This window comes from Lithobates pipiens, unplaced genomic scaffold (assembly GCF_037356315.1).
Source record: "Lithobates pipiens isolate NorthernLeopardFrog02 unplaced genomic scaffold, aLitPip1_a1.2 Scaffold_30, whole genome shotgun sequence".
NCBI classification, from domain to species: domain Eukaryota; kingdom Metazoa; phylum Chordata; class Amphibia; order Anura; family Ranidae; genus Lithobates; species Lithobates pipiens.
In genome coordinates this window covers 41,240,659-41,261,219 of record NW_027507791.1, presented here as the reverse complement: position 1 = coordinate 41,261,219, position 20,561 = coordinate 41,240,659, and the positions used below count along the sequence as shown (strand labels likewise).

Below are 20,561 nucleotides of genomic sequence, written 5' to 3'. Positions count from 1 at the left end.
TATAGAGAAGATAGGTGTACAGAGAGGTTGGGTATACAGAGAGGCTAGGTATAAAGAGAGGCTGGGTATACAGAAAGGCTAGGTATACAGAGAGGCTAGTGTATATACAGAGAAGCTGGGTTTACAGAGAGGCTAGGTATACAGAGAGGCTGAGTATGCAAAGAGGCTGGGTATACAGAGAGGCTAGTGTATATACAGAGAAGCTAGGGTATACAGAGAGGCTGAGTAAACAAAGAGGCTGGGTATACAGAGAGGCTAGTGTATATACAGAGAGGCTGGGAATACAGAGAGGCTAGTAATACAGAGAGGGTAGGTATACAGAAAGGCTAGTATATATACAGAGAGGCTGGGTATACAGAGAGTCTATATATACAGAGAGGCTGGGTATACAGATAGGCTGGGTATACAGATAGGCTGGGTATACAGAGAGGCAGGGTATACAGAGAGGCTGGGTATACAGATAGGCTGGGTATACAGATAGGCTGGGAATACAGAGAGGCTTGGTATACAAAGAGGCTGGGTATACAAAGAGGCTGGGTATACAGAGAGGCTATGTATACAGGGAGGCTATGTATACAGAGAGGCTGGGTATACAAATAGGCTGGGAATACAGAGGGGCTAGGTATACAGAGAGGCTAGGTATACAGAGATATACTAACTTATGAGTGTCCCTACAGTGGAGGCGCATGCATTCTACTCTCACCTATCCATCAGAATGCATGCGCCTCCCCTGTGGGGACACTCATAATTTAGTGTTAGGTACCACAGATACCAGGGTGCCTTGACGAGGCTTACGCATGCATTTGCAAATGTGTGCAGACTAAACCCCTGCTTTTAATGCATACTGTTAGACAGGTTATTTGGTTGTCTGCGGGCTGGTCGGTAAGTTAAGCTTGGTTTTTCTCTATACACTATACAGATAGGCTGGGTATACAGAGAAGTTAGTGTATATACAGAAAGGCTGGGTGTATAGAGAAGTTAGTGTATATACAGGAAGGCTGGGTATACAGAGAGGCTAGGTATACAGAGAGGCTAGGGTATACAGAGCGGCTGGGTATACAGAGAGGTTAGTGCATATACAGAGAGGCGTGGTATACAGACAGGCTAGATATTCAGACAGGCTGGGTATACAAATAGGCTGGGTATATAGAAGATAGGCTAGGGTATTACAGAGTTCTAATAAATAGTATTACAGAGTTTCTCCCCTCCCCCTCCTCCATGGTCTGCACTCACCTGCTCAGGAGCTTGTGTGAGTAAGTTCCTCCCAACTCTAAGATATGATCGGAGTATGGGAAGAGACTCCCTCTCACACTGATCTCCTGGCTGTGGATGTCAGGGAAGCACGGAATGCAGACTCAGTGAGAGTGCCACAGCTATGTGGGAAGCACCGTCAGGCAGCCCGCTACACTCTCATGGTAAGGTCAGCCCTGGACTCGAGGCCATGGGCCCCAGATTCGGGGCTCTAGCCTCAATAGCCACCCCCTAGTGATGCCACTGCTTGGTGTCAGTCATTATTTTATGTTGACTGAAAACACAAAGTCTGTTACCTGTGTGTCTGATTTCATCAAAAACCGCCAAAAAGTTAGGATGAGGATGATCTTTCTGTAGCGCACAGAGACATCCCCAGAGTCCAATCACAGCTTCTCTTCCACGATCCTGAATATCTTGTAACAAGGTGCGAGAGAAGGAAGATGGGTCTTTTTCCATTGACTCGTATTTCTGGAGACGATAAGTTATTATTATTCCATTATTGCAGTTAGAAATGTCACTTAGATATATATATATATATATATATATATATATATATATATATATATATATATTCTTTTAACTACTTGCCGCCCGCGCTATAGCCGAAAGCTATAATCTTTAATTGCCGGGAGGGCATCCTACGTCCCTGCACTCTGTGATCGCAGAGTCTATGAGACTTGGCTGATCACAGATCTAAAAGACCCCAAACCCCTCCTCTGCACTTGAATGTATTCCAAACGCCCAGTTCGAAGTTTTTGAATACTTTGGAATTTTTTAAAACTGGCGTCGTTGGCTGCCGAGTAAACCCGAAGTGACGTTGTGACTTCGCTTCTGAGTTACTACATCCGAGACCCGATCAAAGCCCATATCAGCTATGTTAATGTGCCAGCTGGTGGTTTTCAGGGGGGAGGGGAGAGCACGGGCGAGCCGCAGAAGGTGGCGGGGGTAACCTTCTGCTGCTTGTAGTAACAGCCGAGTGGCTGCTTAGCTCCATCAGTTTTACTAGAAAGCTGACTGTCAGCTCTAAAAAACGGTAGCCTGAAGCTGCATATCACCCGATACAACCACTTGAAGCAGATTGATGTACAGGTACGCGATTTTGCAACAAGTGGTTAAAAAATTTTTATATCAAGAAAAAAAAAAAGCATGTGATCTGCAGGTCAAGCAAAGACATACTGATCATTTGGCTGCCTTCTTATACCTTTGTAGGCTCCTGAAGAGCACAGGCTATGTGTTTTTGAAATTTAATGTTACACCTGTACTGCAGTTTGGTTTAGGTAAAATTATTCTAAATTTTAACCTCAGCATCAGTCTGACTGGACTATAGGGTGTTCGGCCTGGCCATAGGGGGCGCTGTCTCTTCTAGCAAGCATGGAAACACAGTCTGGTTGGGTGCTTTAAGGTTACTTTCTCTCGGGAGCCAGCTCAGTGGGAGTGTCACTCTTACTGTGCTTTCTGGGAGAGGGTATTTAAGATGCAAATGTCACGTGGTTTGGGGTTCCGGTACAGAAGTATATTCTGACTCCATTGTCCTGGTCCTCCTGACCAGCCCCCAGGAGGCCTGTGGCCTGTGGTGCGGATCCACCTGACTTTACGTCTCAGGGCTGGCTAGCCCGAGGTAAGGAAACTAAGGAAGGGATTCGGAAGTGGTCCGGTGCCATCTCAAGTTGTAGAGAGGACCAGCAACTTTGTAGTTATCCAGGGGTGGACTCTTCAGAAGAAGGCCACGCAAGGGTTGGCTTCTTAGCAAGAGACTGGTAAAGCTGAAGGACCTAAGTGAATCTAATCTCGCGTGGTATCGCCGGACCGGCTGCAAGATACTGGTACCACATGAGTGTTCTATAAGTTTTCTAGTTTCCTTGTTCATGTTCTACAACAAAGTCCGTGGCAGGGACTTGTTCTTGACTCGAGCACCCTGTTGGCTGCTAGGCCTTAAGAGAGAGGGACTATCCAACTAGAGTGAACATCCAGCTGTGAATGGCTATTCTCTGGATTTATTCAAAGTAAGAGAGTTCTTTATTACTGACTTTGACACTTAACCCTTGTACACACGGTCGGAGATTCCGACGGAATGTGTCCGATCAGACCGTTTTGTCAGATATTCCAACTGTGTGTGGTCTCCATCGGACAAATTTTCTAACTTGTTGGTAAAATTTTCCGACAAAATGCTCCGATCGGACATACTCCGATCATGTGTAGAGAATTCCGATCGGACAAAGTGCCACGCATGCTCAGATCAAATTCCTACACCAAAGCTATTGGCTACTAGCCTGAATGTAGTCCCGTCGTAATGAAATAACGTCATCACGTTCTGTACGATCAGATTTCCTGACAACTTCGTCCGACCGTGTGTATACAACAGTTTCGGCCGAAATCCGTCGGACAAAATCCGACGGATTTGGTTGTCGGAATCTCCGACCGTGTGTACAAGGGCTAAGAGTACCTGGACTTTTCACCTAACCCTCTGATCCTATACTAAGAGACTGTTGTTAACTACTAGTTTGCAAATAAAAATCCCTTTTAGCGGATCTGTCGTCAGTCTCTAAAGTTTCTGGGCCATCTACCTACTTTCTGGAAAAAGGTAACGTTAAGCCCATTAAAACCAGAAGCTCCTTTGGGAGTCAGTGCTACACCTTTTTGCATATTTTTTATTTTGAGGGCATGACTTTTTTTTTTTAATCTTTTATTTTCTAGACAGTACAAAATATAAATGTTGCCAGGCCAAGTGAGGACATGTGGGACACAAATTGCAGTTACCTTCATAGCTTTCATACATTTTGATACAAATTTTGGAAAACATTTACAGCAAAATTTGCTGCTCTTGTCCAATTAACATGAAACGGTATCATGTCTAAAGCCTCGTACACACCATTGGATTTTCCGCCAACAAAACCGTGGAATTTTGTCAGAAGGGAATTGGCCCAAACTATTCTTCCATACACACGGTCACACAATTGTTGGCCAGCGTAGTGACGTACTACGTGGTTTTTCAGCTCTTTAGCGCCACCCTTTGGGCTCCTTCTGCTAATTTCATGTTAGCAAAAGTTTGGTGAGTGTTGATTCGTACTTTTCAGTTTGCGCTTTTCATTTAGCGCTTTTCGGTTCGCGATTTTCATTTCATGCTTTTCAGTTCGTTTCTGAACACCTGGTCGTCAACCAGATATGTTGCGGAATCGGAGGAGATAACGTGTTATTTATTATTGGCCTTGGAATTATTGCTTCGACATAATTTTTTGGTTGAATAACAATGATTTGATTTGCTATATTTTCTATATTTTTGGATGCATAGAATGCACTTTTTGGTTAATTTCTATTGGCAGATAGCATAGTCTAATTTTATTTGTTTTCTTTTTTTAATGCACAATAAAAAAAATTGTGTAGAATAATACTTGGCTATGTGTTTTACTTCAAATGACAGTTTGGGAGTAGGCAGTTACATTTAAAAAAATACAATGTAAAATTAACAAGGGACACCAACATCTTTGATCTTAACTACTTCCCACCCGGCCAATGTACATATACGGCCGGGTGGGAGCCGCCTCCTTCTGACTAGACGTTCAGGAACGTCCTTCAGAAGGAGGGGGAGCGCGCGCACGCATGCCCATGCAGAGGCGCGATCTCGATGCGCTCGTGTCACCCGGACACAGGGCGCATCTCGGATTGGTAGGAGGGCTCTGTGATTGGCCCTCCTGATCACATGACGGCCGTGTCCAATCACAGCCGTCATTTGATCAAAACAAACAACCGGTTGCTAGGCAATCGGCTCTCCTCTCCTCACACGGAAGTCGTCGCTGAGGAGAGGAGAGCAGATCGCTGCAGGCGGTGATCGGTGAGCATGAGCATGAGCTGTTTTTACAGCTTTTTACTCACTGATCACTAGTCTAGTGTAAACACACAGTGTAAACACACATGTCCCCACACATGTCCCCAAATAATAAAAAGACATGTCCCCAAATAAAAAAAACATATGTCCCACTAAATTCACATGTCCCAATAATTATCTGCACACATATGTACGTGATCGCCTGCACACATATGTACATGATCATTTGCGTACATATGTCCGTGATCACACAAACCAATTATTATACACTTAACGGAATTTTTTTTTACCAAAAACATGTAGCAGAATACATTTTGGCTTAAATTTATGACAAAATTTGATTTGATTGGATTTCTTTTAAAATAGAAAAAATAAAATATTGTTTTTTTTTTCCAAATTTCTGCTTTTTTTGCGCTTATATTGCAAAAAAATAAAAAAATGGAGTCGTGAATAAATACCACCAAAATAAAGCTCTATTTGTGCCAACAAAATGATAAAAATTTGCATTTGGGTACAGCGTAGCATGACCGCGCAATTGTCATTGAAATTGTAAGAGCGATGAAAGCTGAAAATTGGGCTGGGAAGGAAGGGGGCGAAAGTGCCCTGTATTGTAGTGGTTAAAAACTACAGGATAACGGTGTTGTGGTAACTTGCCCAAAGAAAAAAAAAAGAAAAAAAGCATCATAATATTATTCTTGATATCACTAGAAAATAAAAGCCTTTGAAAATGCATTTGTAATAACTCCATCAGTATCACCAGCAAAGCAGTCTCATTATTATCCCATTATAGAAGAAGAGAGAAGAAGAGAATTGTGCGCTGCATTTGGAGATTTCCTAATTTGGCATCTCACGAATGTTAATTCTCCATTAGGAACGACGGACTTGTGTACACACGCTTGGAAAAATACGACAACACACATGTAGCTGGATAGCCGCATAATTCGGAGCGCGGCTATCCAGCTACATCTTTTCTACTTCAGGTCCTGTTGCAAACAGAGCCAGCACCCTGTGGGATTGTGGAGACAGCTGTTTTGGGAGAAGTCATTACCTTAATTCTTTGTAACACACATTTGTCAGCGGAAAATCTCAAAACCTGCTAGCCAACATTTGTTGGTGGAAAGTCCCACAACAATTGTTCGATGGAGCATACAAACAGTCAGATTTACCGACAATAGCCTGTCATCGAACATTTCCCTTTTGGAAAGTCCGATCGTTTGTACGGGGGTTTAACATGTATATGAAGATATTGATGTGAGGCATTTATGATGGGAAAAGAAACAATGTAACACCGCGGATAATGTTTGCTGTTTTATTAATACACCCCTATAGTGTATAGTTGTATTCTGGTGGGAACAATTGTGCAAATAGCTTTAAAAGTTTTATGTGGGATGTAATGAAGTTTTGATATGGTCACATTTATCTTGTGAACTTATTATAAAATCAATTGTTTATGATCAGTATGCAGAGATATGATGTACAATTATAAAGGATTGGGGAAATCCAGGTTTATTACTATTGGCTCCCATACTATACATATTTTGCTGTAGGGAATTTAGAAATATCTTACGTCTGTTTCTAAAAAATTCCGAGATTTTAGTTCTACCAGGACGGCATGAGGATCCATGTTCTCCAGGATGTAGATCAGATCATCTCTGTAATACTCGTATATCCTCCTCAGTGGTGGGTCCTCATATCCAGACAGCTGACGGATGAACTTCTTGATGTCCTCTAGAAGAACACACAGAATACATTTTATGGCCTTCCTCTAAACAGGATTTATAAATGCTGTAAATTAACTTCCATCACAAATGTTTATCCCAATGCCAGTGTTCTGGCAGATAATGTCCTGCCATCATATAGTGTCCGCCCGTAGTGCGCATGTGCAGTATGCGCAGTACACAGCGGACACTATCGGATGCATGCGCAGTACACAGCGGACACTATCGGATGGGGGACCTTATATGATAGGACACCGGTGTTCTGACGAGAAGGGTCCCCCCCATCGGATAGTGTCCACCCTGTGCTGCGCTTGCGCAGTACGGGGGACAAAGGGCGGCGCCGAAAGTCTACGAAGATGAACAGCTGTTCATCAGCTCTACACGGTGCCTGCATACTTAATACTACATTCTGTCATAAGCTCCCAATGCTTGTAGGGGTGGATTCTCAAATGGGCATGTCTTTGCGTGAAGGGATTAAGATGAACTACCCGCCCTTATCACCGCCCCAGCTCTGACCATTGTGTAGGCACACCGCCCCTTGCAGAGTTGTACGAGCATCAGGAGCGCGGGTGAGTGTGTGGCAGAGCCTTTTTAAGGCCCTGGCTCACAGTTTTGGCATGGATTTTGCCAGTTGGCAGCGTAGGGAGAGGACTAGTAGCAGGGAAAGGTTCCTGGCGAGGGGGAAACGCTTAGGGCTCACAACCTCTCCGGACACTTTTCTGTTTGGGCACAAGACTGGGCCGCATTCTTTCCCTCGCAAAAGGCGCTGCCAGTTCATCTGAATCCTGCCCTCTGCATGCTTTTGAAACTGTGAGTGTTCCTGGCTGGGGTGCCTACTCTCCGGATTATCTGTGAACCGTCTCTGCATAATTTCAATACAAGTTTTATGTATGCTGCACACCACCACACCATGCTGCAAGTCAATTATGTTTGACACTACAAGGTGCTGCTCTCCCGGGTGGAATAAAGTCCATTATCATGTATGCCAGCTGATTGGCTGCAGCCATTGATCAATCACTTGTGAAACAGGGAGGGCAAAATACAGATCAGAGTTCAGACAGTCCCTGCTGAACCAGCAATTTCAACCCATCTGTACCCAGCCTTACATTATATCCATCTTCAGTGGCAGCTGGTATTTTTCTTTTGGGTGGTGGCAAACGATCCACCCCCCCCACCGGTCAGTCGGTTCATGGACCGCACCCATCACCCACCCCCGTCGGTCAGTCCGTAGGACAGGGCCCTCGCACTTACGACATCTCGCAAGCAGCACTCTGAGTGGCATCGGCTTCTCTGTGGGCTGATCTCTGCTGTGTCTCCTCCCTCTTCCTCCTGGCGGCCAATCCAATTGGAACTCCTTTCAGCCAATTGGTTGACGGGTCTCAAGACCCACTTCCTGATTGGCCGGGAGGAGAATCATTGTTACAACAGCGAATATTCATTTGCTATTGTCGCACAACTGGATGGGCTCGGAGAGCAGTGCTCTGAGCCCATCATTTTGTGAAGCCTATTAGAGCCTCTGGCTCTAATCAAGTGCTTCAAACACCCCCATTGGAATGCATGCGTCCAGCGCCCTGCATGTAGATTAGGGGGCTGGATGCATAGATGGGGGGGGGGCGCCCCTCCCCCCAATGGATGGGCTGCCACTGTCCAGATTTCTCCCATAGTGCCTAGGTGATGATGATTTCATCATCCTTCTGCCGCGTACACACGATCGGAAATGCCGCCAGCAAAAGACTGGCATGAGAGCAGGTTCTAAATTTTTCGGGCAGAAAAAGTTCATATCGGAAATTCCGATTGTAGCAATTTCCGACGCGCAAAATTCCTACTCATGCTCGGAAACAATTCAACGCATTGCTCTGAAGCATTGAACTTCATTTTCTTGGCTCGTCGTTGTGTTGTACGTCACCGCGTTCTTGATGGTCGAAATTTCAGAGAATTTTTGTGTGACCATGTGTATGCAAGACACGCTTGAGTGGAATTCCGTTGGAAAAACCATACAAGATTCATCTTTGCCTTTGTAGACAAAAATCCTTGCACCGGCCCCTGCAAACATCAATAACCTGTTAGGGTTTTGGCTATACATAAACTCTAAAAAAAAGTCTGTCTAAGCAGAGCCAATCATATTACCCCATGTGCACTGATGTCAGATATACATTGACTTGTCGTGTACTGTAATATCTCTCAGACCATTGATCCCCAGGAGCTATCTACCCCCAAATCATCAGCGCACCAGTATCAATGAAGTCCTCCGACAGGGCTCTGTCCTCAGAATTGTTCGGAGACAAGAGAAACAGTAAGGGCCGTTTCAACCAGACGGACTTGATCTAACCGTCCATTTCCCTCTATGGAGAGGTGGGTGTCAATGGACATGTGCCACTTTACACCCGCTGACATCCAATCCAATCTTGCCCATAAAAGGACAGCAGGCTGTGTCTGTGCCTGATGAGTGAATGAACGGGAAGTACTCGTGCTGAGAGGCTTCCTGTTCATTCACAAACTGAAGCATAGTAAATACTTACTTAGTCAGCTATGAATAAACACAGTGAGTGAGCGTGTGCACTATGTTCATGAAAAGTTGGGGCCAGTAAAGGATATATTGACTAGCCCCTTCCCCTGCTCTTCATCCTAAAACATCCTCGCAGCAGAAGTGGGTGGAGAGGAGAGGAGGGAAGCATGCAGCACTGCGACAAAGGAGGAAGCCTGAGCAATAGGGAAAATCGGCACTGCTCAGAGTGATTAAGTTGTGCCCAGGCACACCCCCTGGTATATATATATATATATATATATATATATATATATATATATCTCAATGTATAAAAGGCAAACAGCAACTGTTCTCTGATTACCAGGATTGATGGCTCTTCGATTACTCCCCAAAAGCCCATGGAAGGCTTTTCTAATGAACTTTGCCATCTTCTTGTTCTCTCTTCGTTCTTTCGTTCTTCTACAGCAGAATTCCAGTCATGCCATCAAACACCTAGACACAGAGATACAATGCAGTTATTAGCCATTATGTTCAGATTCCCCAGAAGAAACAAGATGTCTAAGGATCCACGTCCTGCTGCAGACTGAAATCTTTGTAGAACTTTATTTTTCATAATGGTATGTCCAAAACGAAACTCCAGAGGAAGATAAATAGACTTCAGCGTGACTGTTGGGCTTATGGGGACATCTCCAGTCCCTGTCATTTAAATTACAACCAAATGTTTTACTATCCTATCTACATATCATTTATTAATACATGACGGGATGGGATTGGCATGGGCCACCGTGATGTAATGTCTCCTCTTCGTTTTTATACTCTCTTGGATGCGTATATGTACTTTTCTAGTGAGCAGGATGTAAGTACCGTATTTATCGGCGTATAACACGCACTTTTTTCCCCTTAAATTCTAAGCCTCTGGGCGGCTTTCAGCCGCCTTCGGCTCTTCAAGGCGACATTTTCGGCCGCCTTCGGCCGTTCTCGGCAGCTTTCGCCTGCCTTCGGCCGTTCTCTGAAGCTTTTGGCCGCCTTCGGCTCTTCTAGGCAGCCGAAAGCTTCCGAGAACGGCCGAAGGCGGCCGAAAGCTGCCCGAGAAGAGCTGAAGGCGGCCGGACGCCCACCGAAAACTACCGCACGCCGCCTAGATACACATCCGGCTCTGTATCTCGGCGGCACCATTTTTAAAAAATAAAATAGACACGGCTGCAATGGGGGACAAGACTTCAATGGGGGACAAGACTGCATAAGGCTGCAATGGGGGACAAGACTGCACTGGTGGACAAGGCTGCATAAGGCTGCAATGGTGGACAAGGCTGCATAAGGCTGCAATGGTGGACAAGGCTGCATAAGACTGCAATGGTGGACAAGGCTGCAATGGTGGACAAGGCTGCAGATGACACTGATGGGCATATAAATGTAAGGTTTTTTTTTTCCCTTAAACTTCCCTCCTAAAAAAATTTTTCCTTAAAATTCCCTCCTAAAACTTGGGGTGCGTGTTATACGCCGGCGCGTGTTATACGCCAATAAATACGGTATATGGTCTGAATTATTCTATGACCATGTAGCAAATTTTTGTTAGGTTTTGATAACCGAGTGCTGTATATTTAATATTCCATAGATATTGTGTTTCCTGAAAAAAAAACCCTGATGAAGGAGAGTACAACTCATCTCTGAAACGTTGTTGGGTTTGGAACTACATGTTTGCTATTCACTTTTGTTTGTACTTTGCTGTGCATCCTTGATTTTTGTATGTGTAAATTATATACTATTTCTATGTACAATAAATTATATACTTTTTCTGTACATTCTTTTTGCCTCAATAGTACCTTTAAATTCCCATTTACAAAGGGGGTTCCTCTATGAGCCCCCCATGTTGAGGTCATGTGGCCTGGTGTGGTTCAGGTGGGGGGCGCACTCGCTCACCCCCCTTTTTCTGACCTGCTGGGCTGAGTGCTTGGATAGGGGTTTGGTATGTATTTTGGAAGGGACCCCATGCCACGAAAAAAAACAGCATGGGGTCTCCTCAAAATCCATACCAGACCAAAAGGTCTGGTATGGTCTTTGGGGGGACCCCACTCCATTTGGTTTTTAATTTTGGCATGGGGTTCCCCCCTTAAGATGCATACCAGACTCAAAGGGCCTGGTATAGATTTGGGGCATATACTTTTTCTATACATTATTTTTTCCTCAACAGTACCTTTAAAGTCACATTTACAAAGGAGGTTCCTCTATGACTATTTGTTGGGATGTGGTACATATTTCTAGCAGTTTTTTATTTAGATGGTCCTTTCTCAACATGGGGAGCTGGGTGTTTTGGGACAGGGGGGCAGACGTTGATGGGGGACAAAGGCCTCTTCCCGACAACCCTGGGTGGTGGTTGTGGGAGTCTGTGGGCAGGGGGCTTATTGGAATCTGGAAGCCCCCTTTAAGAAAGGGGGCCCCCAGATGCCGGGCCCCCATGTGAATGAGTATGATGTACATTGTATCCCCTGCCCATTCACCAAAAAAATGCAGTGTAGTGTTGCAAAAAAAGAGACAGATTTTGACAAGTCCTTTATTAAAAATGAAAAATATCCCTCCGTTGGAGCTCCAATGTCAATCACAAGGTCTTCTTTCTCCGCCTCGCCTACCAATGTCTTCTATCTCCGCTTCCTTCAACAACATCTTCTTCCTTCTCTGGCCTGCTAAATATAAAAAAAATGGTCCTCCTCCGATGCTGGCTCCTGTCAGCTTCAGTGTCTGACAGTTCTTATATATCTATTAGGTGTGACGTCACCTGGAGACCCCGCCCCGCCCGTCACCTTCAGTGTGTTAAAGGGGGCTTCCAGATTCCAATAAGCCCCTTGCCAACAAACCCCCACAATCACTGTCCAGGGTTGTTGGGAAAAGGCTCTTGTCTCCATCAACATGGGAACAAGGTGCTTTGGGGTGGGGGGGGTGGAGCCCCCCCTGCCCCAAAGCACTCACCCCCCATGTTGAGGGCATGTGTCCTGGTATAGTTCAGGAGGAGGGGTCGCTCACTGGTCCCCCTCTTTCCTGACCTGCCAGGCTGCATGCTCAAATAAGGACCTGGTATGGATTTTGGGGGGGTCCCACATTTTTTTGTGTGGGGTTTCCCATGCAAATCCATACCAGGCCAAACGGGCTGCTATGGCCTTTAGGGGACCCCACGCCATTTTAAAAAAAATTGGCGTTAAGTTCCCCCTCAAGATCCATACCAGACTCATAGGGCTTGGTATGGATTTGGGGGCCTCATGCCGTTTTTGAGGGGATTTGCATACACTTGATCTAAGAGCACAAGTCAGATCAGTTAAGCTGATGATCCAACTTGGATGCAATGTCTATTTAAATCAATGGGCTGAAATCGCGCCCAAGTCAGACCAAAGTAGTGCAGGAACCTTTTTAAAAGTCTGACCAACTCTAGTCGGACCAGTTAAGATGGCTCTCATAGGGAACCATTGAATTGTCATGCAACTTGTGCACTCAAAGTCGGAGCACATGTGGGACCAGTGTGAACCGGCCCTAAAACCTGGAAGCTGATTGGTTTCTATGCAGAGCTGCACCAGATTTTGCATGCTCCAGTTTTAGTAAATCAATACCATTGATTTTTAAATGCAAGCAATTAAAAGTAAAAAAAAAAAAAAAAACTAAAAACACCAACTGTTTTAAAAGGTCCCATGTACACATTGATGTGGCTACGCTGAAAAAAGCCAATTGCGATTGTAGGCAGAGGCGGTCTGTACTCTCAACTGTGGATGGCACTCGATTGAAATAACATTGCAGAAGGGGAAGGAAGTTGTGGGGAACTTGGTTCCTCTATTGCCATGTACACACCACCGGACTTTCCGGCAGAAAAGGTCTGACGGAATCATTCCGTCGGATATTATGATCATGTGTAGGCTTCATCTGACTTTTTTCTTCAAAAATTCAGACAGACCTAGAAAGAGAACATGTTTCAAATCTGTCCAACGGAATCAATTTCTATCGGGAAAACCGTTCATCTGTATGCTGGTCCAATGGGCCGAATACGACGCAAGGGCGTCTATTAGCTACTGGCTATTGAACTTCCTTTTCTAACCCCGTTAAAAAAAAAACGGACTTTGGTCCGTTTGCGTGTGGGCAAGTCCGTTCGGTCGGAACTCTGTCTGAAATCCATCGGGAAGACTGTCTGACCTTTTCTGCTGGAAAGTCCAGTCGTGTGTACGTGGCATTTGACTTCCTGCAGTCACAGATGGACAGCTATCCAATTGGCTGCTGGTGCCTCATTTGTCATTGGTGGCCATCTTGGGTTAGGCAAAGTCTCCCGTGTTTGGCATGCTTTATGCGAGTGGCTATTGTAGACATAGGATCCCTATCTGATAGGGACAAATGCTTAGAGGTAGAGAAAGGATTCAAAGGAGTAGGGACAGTGTAGGGATTACCTCTCTTCAGGAAGCTTCTCCTTTGACCATGGACCAGGTAGGCTGCAGTCCTCTCCTTGCTGCAGAAGCTGTCAGCATCTTCAAGTCTTCTATTGATGTACCAGGCCTGTCAGAGACAGATAAGTACAAAGTGAATTTAGGGGAGCAGGAAGAAAAGATTCCTTATAAACGTCTGGGGAACCTTCCAATGTGGAGGGTGCTCCTACTGTCAGTTCATAAATACCAATGAAAACATCTGACTACCCAATGGTACTATCTTTCATGCACATCACTATGTCAATTGCATAACCATGGGTATTGTATTTTTTCTAACTTGCGAATGTGGATGTTTTTATGTTGGAAAAAACAAACAAGAGTTTTGGAGGAGAATATACAGACATGTTCTAAGCATGAAGACATGCAACCCCGATATTCGCTTGGGTAGACAGGTTCCTCTGGTGCATGAACCAGTGGAACATAAAATTACTTTTTTGACTTTAGATCGAGTTCTTCCCAACAAAATAGGGGATGACTGGAGTAAGATCTATTACAACACTAAAATGGATATATAAATTGAAAACAACTTCTCCCCCAGGCTTAAATTTTTCTGTCAGCTTTAAGCCCTTCCTAGAGGGAATCACATAAGTGCATTTTTATAGCACTGATCACTGTATAAATGTCAATGCTCCCAAAAAAGTGTCAAAAGTATCCAAATCTCTCTGCCGCAATGTCGCAGTCACACTAAAAATTTCAAATCGCCGCCATTTCTAGTAAAAAAAAAAGGTTAATAAAAATGCCATAAATCTATCCCCTATTTTGTACGACCTCGCAATTGTCCGTTAACCACTTCAGCCCCGGACCATTTTGGTGGCCAAAGACCAGAGCACTTTTAGCGATTCGGCACTGCGTCACTTTAATTGACAATTGCGCGGTTGTGCGATGTGGCTCCCAAACAAAATTGATGTCCTTTTTTTCCCACAAACAGAGCTTTCTTTTGGTGGTATTTGATCACCCCTGCGTTTTTTATTTTTTTGCGCTATAAACAAAAATAGAGCGACAAATTTGAAAAAAACTCATTATTTTTTTACTTTTTGTTATAATAAATATCCCCCAAAACTATATAAAAAAAAACATTTTTTTCCCCTTTAGGCCGATACGTATTCTTCTACATATTTTTGGTTAAAAAAAAATCGCAATAAGCGATTATTGATTGGTTTGCGCAAAAGTTATAGCGTTTACAAAATAGGGGATAGTTTTATGGCATTTTTATTAATAATTATTTTTTTTTACTAGTAATGGCGGCAATCAGCGATTTTTATTGTGATTGCGACATTATGGCGGACACATTGGACATTTTTGACACATTTTTGAGACCATTGTCATTTATACAGCAATCAGTGCTATACAAATGCAGTGATTCCTGTGTAAATGACACTGGCAGTGAAGGGGTTTACCAGTGGGTGGCAGTGTAGGGGTTAAATGTTCCCAGGGGCGTGTTACTAACTGTGGGGGGGGGGGGGCTGGGCTTTGTTTTAGTGAACGCTGATCTCTGCTCCAATCACATGGAGCAGAGATCAGCGTCACTTGTTGCTAGGCAGAACGGGGAGATGCTGTTTACAACGGCATCTCCTCATTCAGCCGCTCCGTGAGACGATCGTGGGTGTGCCCGCAGCTTGCGGGTGTGCCCGCGGCTTGCGATGTCAGGGCGGCATTTAAAACTGGACGTGCCTGTACGCCAATATGCCTGCCCGTGCCATTCTGCCGACATACATTGGCGCGCGCCAGTCGGGAAGTGGTTAATGTGTTTCTGGATGCATTCCAGATCCTTTTTTTTCTTCTTTTTTCCAGATTTTTTTTCATGGTATTGGGGTCTGGTGAATTTTTGAAGAGTTTTATTATGTTCCAGTTCAGCCCAGTGTAGGATGCTGCCAAATGCAGCATGTTGCCCTTTTTTTTTTCTGGAACTGACCGCACTGATGTGAACGATGCCATTAGAACCCATATAACCTACTTTCCACGTGTTTTGATGCATACAAAAAAAATGCACTGGGCTGCATGTGGTGTGAACTGGTTGTTCTATTGTAAAAACTCATGCCGAATCGCATTTCAAAACGCAGCCTACTGGCGGTAATGGCCCTGCCCCAATCGGCGCGACGCCGGCTTTGCGGCGCCACACCGATTGCCCAAAAGTAGTTCCAGCACTTCTTTTGGCGACTCCAGGGGAAAGTTCAATAGACATCTGTGCTTGAACCCCTAACAGATGTCTTTCAAGTTGCTCCCGAAGATGACCTGAAACGCGTCTTTGAAATTGCGCGAGTTCAGATGATTTCAAATTCGCGTTCACTGTGAACGAGGGCTAAATATTGAAACGGAACTGGTTGTTCCGCTTGCTCGGTCACATGCATGATTAACAATATGTCCTCAACGAGAACAGTAAGATAATTTACCAGGGTTGGGCTGACATTGTCTGCTATGTACTCAAGGCAAATATAGACGGTTTACTGCAAGCACAGTTGCTATAGATAGGAAGGGAATTTCTGAAATGAAGGGAAGCTCTGCTGATTTCTATCTTCCAATCATGTTCAAGCCAACGTTTTTTTATTTTTTTTTTCCTTGCGCGTGATTGGGTATTTTTTGGTAAAATGAAGCTTTACCTCATTTAGTAAGCTCTGGAGCAACTGTATTCGCAGTGCACAGTCTGTTTACCTTTAGTAGATCAATTCCAGTGAGTTGTAGGAGGTGGCACTGCGGAGCAAAGTCCATATGAAGGGTTTTACTGATCCTGGACATGTTTAGATACGTCTGCTGCCAAAACGGGAGATTGATTGTGTGAGGATTTTGTAGACAACGGTTATTTTTATTTATTAGTTACCAAAATATCTAGTACAGTAAATTAAATAAAGTAACTACACTTTTACTTAGATTTAAATAACAAAAAATATTTGGCATGTGTTTCCTGTAAGATAAGTAGCACCGTCCATGTGTATTCCCATTGGCTTGTCATTATCCTACACCAGTGATCTCCAAGCTGCAGCCCGCAGACCGAATGCAGCCCTTTGCTTGGCTTTATCCGGCCCTCTGGGCACCATTCCTTCCACCGTCACCAATGATGGGGCACTATTCCTCCCACTGATACCAATGATGGAGCACCATTCCTTCCACCGTCACCAGTGATGGAGCACCATTCCTTCCACCGTCACCAATGATGGAGCACTATTTCTTCCACCGTCACCAATGATGGGCCACTATTCCTTCCACCATCACCAATGATGGAGCACCATTCCTTCCACCGTCACCAATGATGGAGCACCATTCCTTCCACCGTCACCAATGATGGGGCACTATTCCTTCCACCGTCACCAATGATGGGGCACTATTCCTCACACTGACACCAGTGATGGGGCACTATTCCTCACACTGACACCAATGATGGAGCACCATTCCTTCCACCGTCACCAATGATGGGGCACTATTCCTTCCACCGTCACCAATGATGGGGCACTATTCCTCACACTGACACCAGTGATGGGGCACTATTCCTCACACTGACACCAATGATGGAGCACCATTCCTTCCACCGTCACCAATGATGGAGCACCATTCCTTCCACCGTCACCAATGATGGGGCACTATTCCTTCCACCGTCACCAATGATGGAGCACCATTCCTTCCACCGTCACCAATGATGGAGCACCATTCCTTCCACCATCACCAATGATGGGGCACTATTCCTTCCACCGTCACCAATGATGGGGCACTATTCCTCACACTGACACCAGTGATGGGGCACTATTCCTCACACTGATACTAATGATGGGGCACTATTCCTCCCACTGATACCAATGATGGGGTACTATTCCTCCCAGTGATACCAATGATGGGGCACTATTCCTCCCACTGATACCAATGATAGGGGTACTATTCCTCCCACTGATACCAATGATGGGGCACTATTCCTCCCACTGATACCAATGATGGGGCACTATTCCTTCCACCGTCACCAATGATGGGGCACTATTCCTCCCACTGATACCAATGATGGAGCACTATTTCTCCCACTGATACCAATGATGGGGCACTATTCCTCCCACTGATACCAATGATGGGACACTATTCCTCCCACTGATACTAATGATGGGGCACTATTCCTCACACTGATACCAATAATGGGGCACTATTCCTCACACTGATACCAATGATGGCACACTATTCCTCCCACTGATACCAATGATGGGGCACTATTCCTCCCACTGATACCAATGATGGGGCACTATTCCTCCCACTGATACTAATGATGGGGGCACTATTCCTCATACTGATACCAATGATGGGGCACTATTCCTCCCACTGACACCAATGATGGGACACTATTCCTACCACTGATACTAATGATGGGGCACTATTCCTCCCACTGATACCAATGATGGGGCACTATTGCTCCCACTTATACCAATGATGGGGCACTATTCCTCACACTGATACCAATGATGGGGCACTATTCCTACCACTGACACCAATGATGGGACACTATTCCTCCCATTGATACTAATGATGGGGCACCATTCCTCCCACTGATACTAATGATGGGGCACTATTCCTCCCACTGATACCAATGATGGGGCACAATAAAAAAAATGCTAAAAATAATTATACAAACCAGCCCTGATAGCACATTGCTCTGCGCTTTTGGATGTGAATATGCAAAATCACATATGTTTGAGCCACGTCGCACGACCGCGCAAATGTCAGTTAAAGCGACGCAGTGCCGAAACGCAAAAAGTGCTCTGGTCTTTTGGCCAGCCAAATGGGCCGGGGCTTAAGTGGTTAATCAATGGCAGAGAGCGCTGATCAGTATATCCTGGTGGCAGGGTGGGGAGGGTGGGGGTGTCCCCCTTTCTGAACACAATAGCTCAGCGGTGGGGGGGGGGGTCACTGAACTAACATCGCATGGTTAGTACAGCAGCTCCCAACCGGAGCCGTCAGTTTTAGTTTTTTTCGTGCAACCCAAACAAACTGTAGTGCGTACCGGGGCTTATCTTATCTCTGGCTTTGAAGTGCACTTCCTCTCTAAACATAATAGATAAGAGTTCTGCAGGTACAGATATAAATACAGAGAGATTCAAGGATCTTATGGCCAACAAAATTTTCCTATTATACATCTGGGTGGTCCATCCTGCCTCTTGTATTACTCTCCCCCCTGTTATAGAGTTAAATGTAGTCTTACCTTTATGGAGAGCTCAGTGTTAGACGACACAGAACTATGGAGACTGTGGGTGAGGTCAGAGTGACTAACATACTTTTCATTGTCTTTGTCACTAAACAAACACAAAACCTCCAGTCAATTAATACAGCACAAAACAAAATAGAATATGCTGGATGCAGCGCTGCGACTCTGCAACTGACAATTACTGCGGTCGTGCGGCGCTGTACTCAAACTAAATTTACACCCCCCCCCCCCCACAAATAGAGCTTTCTTTTGGTGGTATTTGATCACCTCTGCGGTTTTAATTTGCTTTAAACCAAAAAAAAAAACACAATTTTGAAAAAAAAAATATTGTTTACTTTTCGCTATAAAACATATAAAAACTTAAAACAAACTTATTCATCAGTTTAGGCCAATATGTATTCTGCTACATATTCTTGGTAAAAAATAAAAATAAAAGTGTTAGACATGGGCGCTGTCAAAAAAAATTGTTCCGTTTCATTCCGTAAGAAAAAAAAAATTGTATTTTGGAAGTGGAATTCGTGTTCGAAATTCAATTCGGATTCATCCGAAATACGAATTTTTGTTAGATTCGTAAACTTTTTGTTAAAATAACAAAAGTTCATTATGATGAATTTATCATTGTGAGGGGTTACCACCATCCCTGTGCTGAGTTCCTGGGTCTGTACACCCGCTGTGCCCATTATGAGGGGTTCCCACCATCCCTGTGCTGAGTTCATGGGTCTGTACCCCTGCTGTGCCCATTATGAGGGGTTTCCATCATCCCTGTGCGGAGTTCCCAGATCTGTACACCTGCTGTGCCCATTATGAGGGGTTCCCACCATCCCTGTGCTGAGTTCCTGGGTCTGTACCCCTGCTGTGCCCATTATGAGGGGTTCCCACCATCCCTGTGCTGTGCTGACTTCCCCTGATTGGTGAACAACACCAGTCATGTTTCTGTTAATTTGGATCCGAAATTCATTAATGAAATTCTGTATGAAATTCATAAGCATAGAAGTTCCCATAGGGTTCTCACCATCCCTGTGCCGACTTCCTGGGGTTTTTAACTTTTAGGTTCGGTAACCTTTCGTAACAATTACGAATTTTCATTATGAATTTGGATCCGAAATTCGTAAACAAAATTTCGTATTTCGTACGGAATCCGTAGGCATAAAAATTCGTATTTTGGATTTGTACGAATTTCCGAAAATTCGGACGAATTTTGGTTTAGTGCAAAATGAATCGCACGTGTCTAATAAGTGTGTATTAATTGGTTTACGCAAAAGTTATAGTGAATAATGAAAGAAATTCATTAGAAACGCACTCTGTACTCGATCTAAATTATTTTATTCAGAACAGCCCAAAGTGTTGACAGAAAGCTGGTAGATGCACTTCACACACACCAAGTGCGCTTAATCATTACCTTTACCTTACATTTCTTTCATTATTGACTACATGCGGAGGCAAGCCGAGGCGGGCACCTGTCCAGATTATCAGGCTTCTAAATCTCACCTGGAACAGTGAGTCTTCTTGTTTGGACAAAAGATATAGCGTTTATAAAATCGGGGAAAGTTTATTTATTTTTACTTGTTTTTACTGGTAATGACAGGGATCAGTAATTTTTAGCGGGACTGTGACATTACGGCGGACTAATCTGACCCTAAGTGACACTTTTGCTATAAAA

General features: G+C 44.4%; 1 protein-coding gene and 1 long non-coding RNA gene across 2 annotated transcripts in view; both read right to left on the bottom strand.

Moving 5' to 3' along the window:
• Positions 1-6,797, bottom strand: part of LOC143942188 (uncharacterized) — a 107,982-nt gene extending 101,185 nt beyond the window's left edge. The window contains exons 1-2 of the mRNA XM_077463443.1: positions 6,642-6,797; positions 1,548-1,719 (exon numbers count right to left, since the gene is read on the bottom strand). Of these exons, the coding sequence (XP_077319569.1) occupies positions 1,548-1,719; positions 6,642-6,698 (229 nt within the window). The 5' untranslated portion in view covers positions 6,699-6,797. The remainder of the gene's footprint in view (positions 1-1,547; positions 1,720-6,641) is intronic.
• Positions 6,798-9,721: 2,924 nt separating this feature from the next.
• LOC143942697 (uncharacterized) lies at positions 9,722-19,047 on the bottom strand. The gene is made up of 3 exons (XR_013264821.1): positions 18,899-19,047; positions 13,696-13,801; positions 9,722-9,769 (listed from the first exon to the last, which is right to left on the bottom strand). It is a non-coding gene; the product is annotated as an uncharacterized LOC143942697 (long non-coding RNA).
• Positions 19,048-20,561: the final 1,514 nt, after the last annotated feature.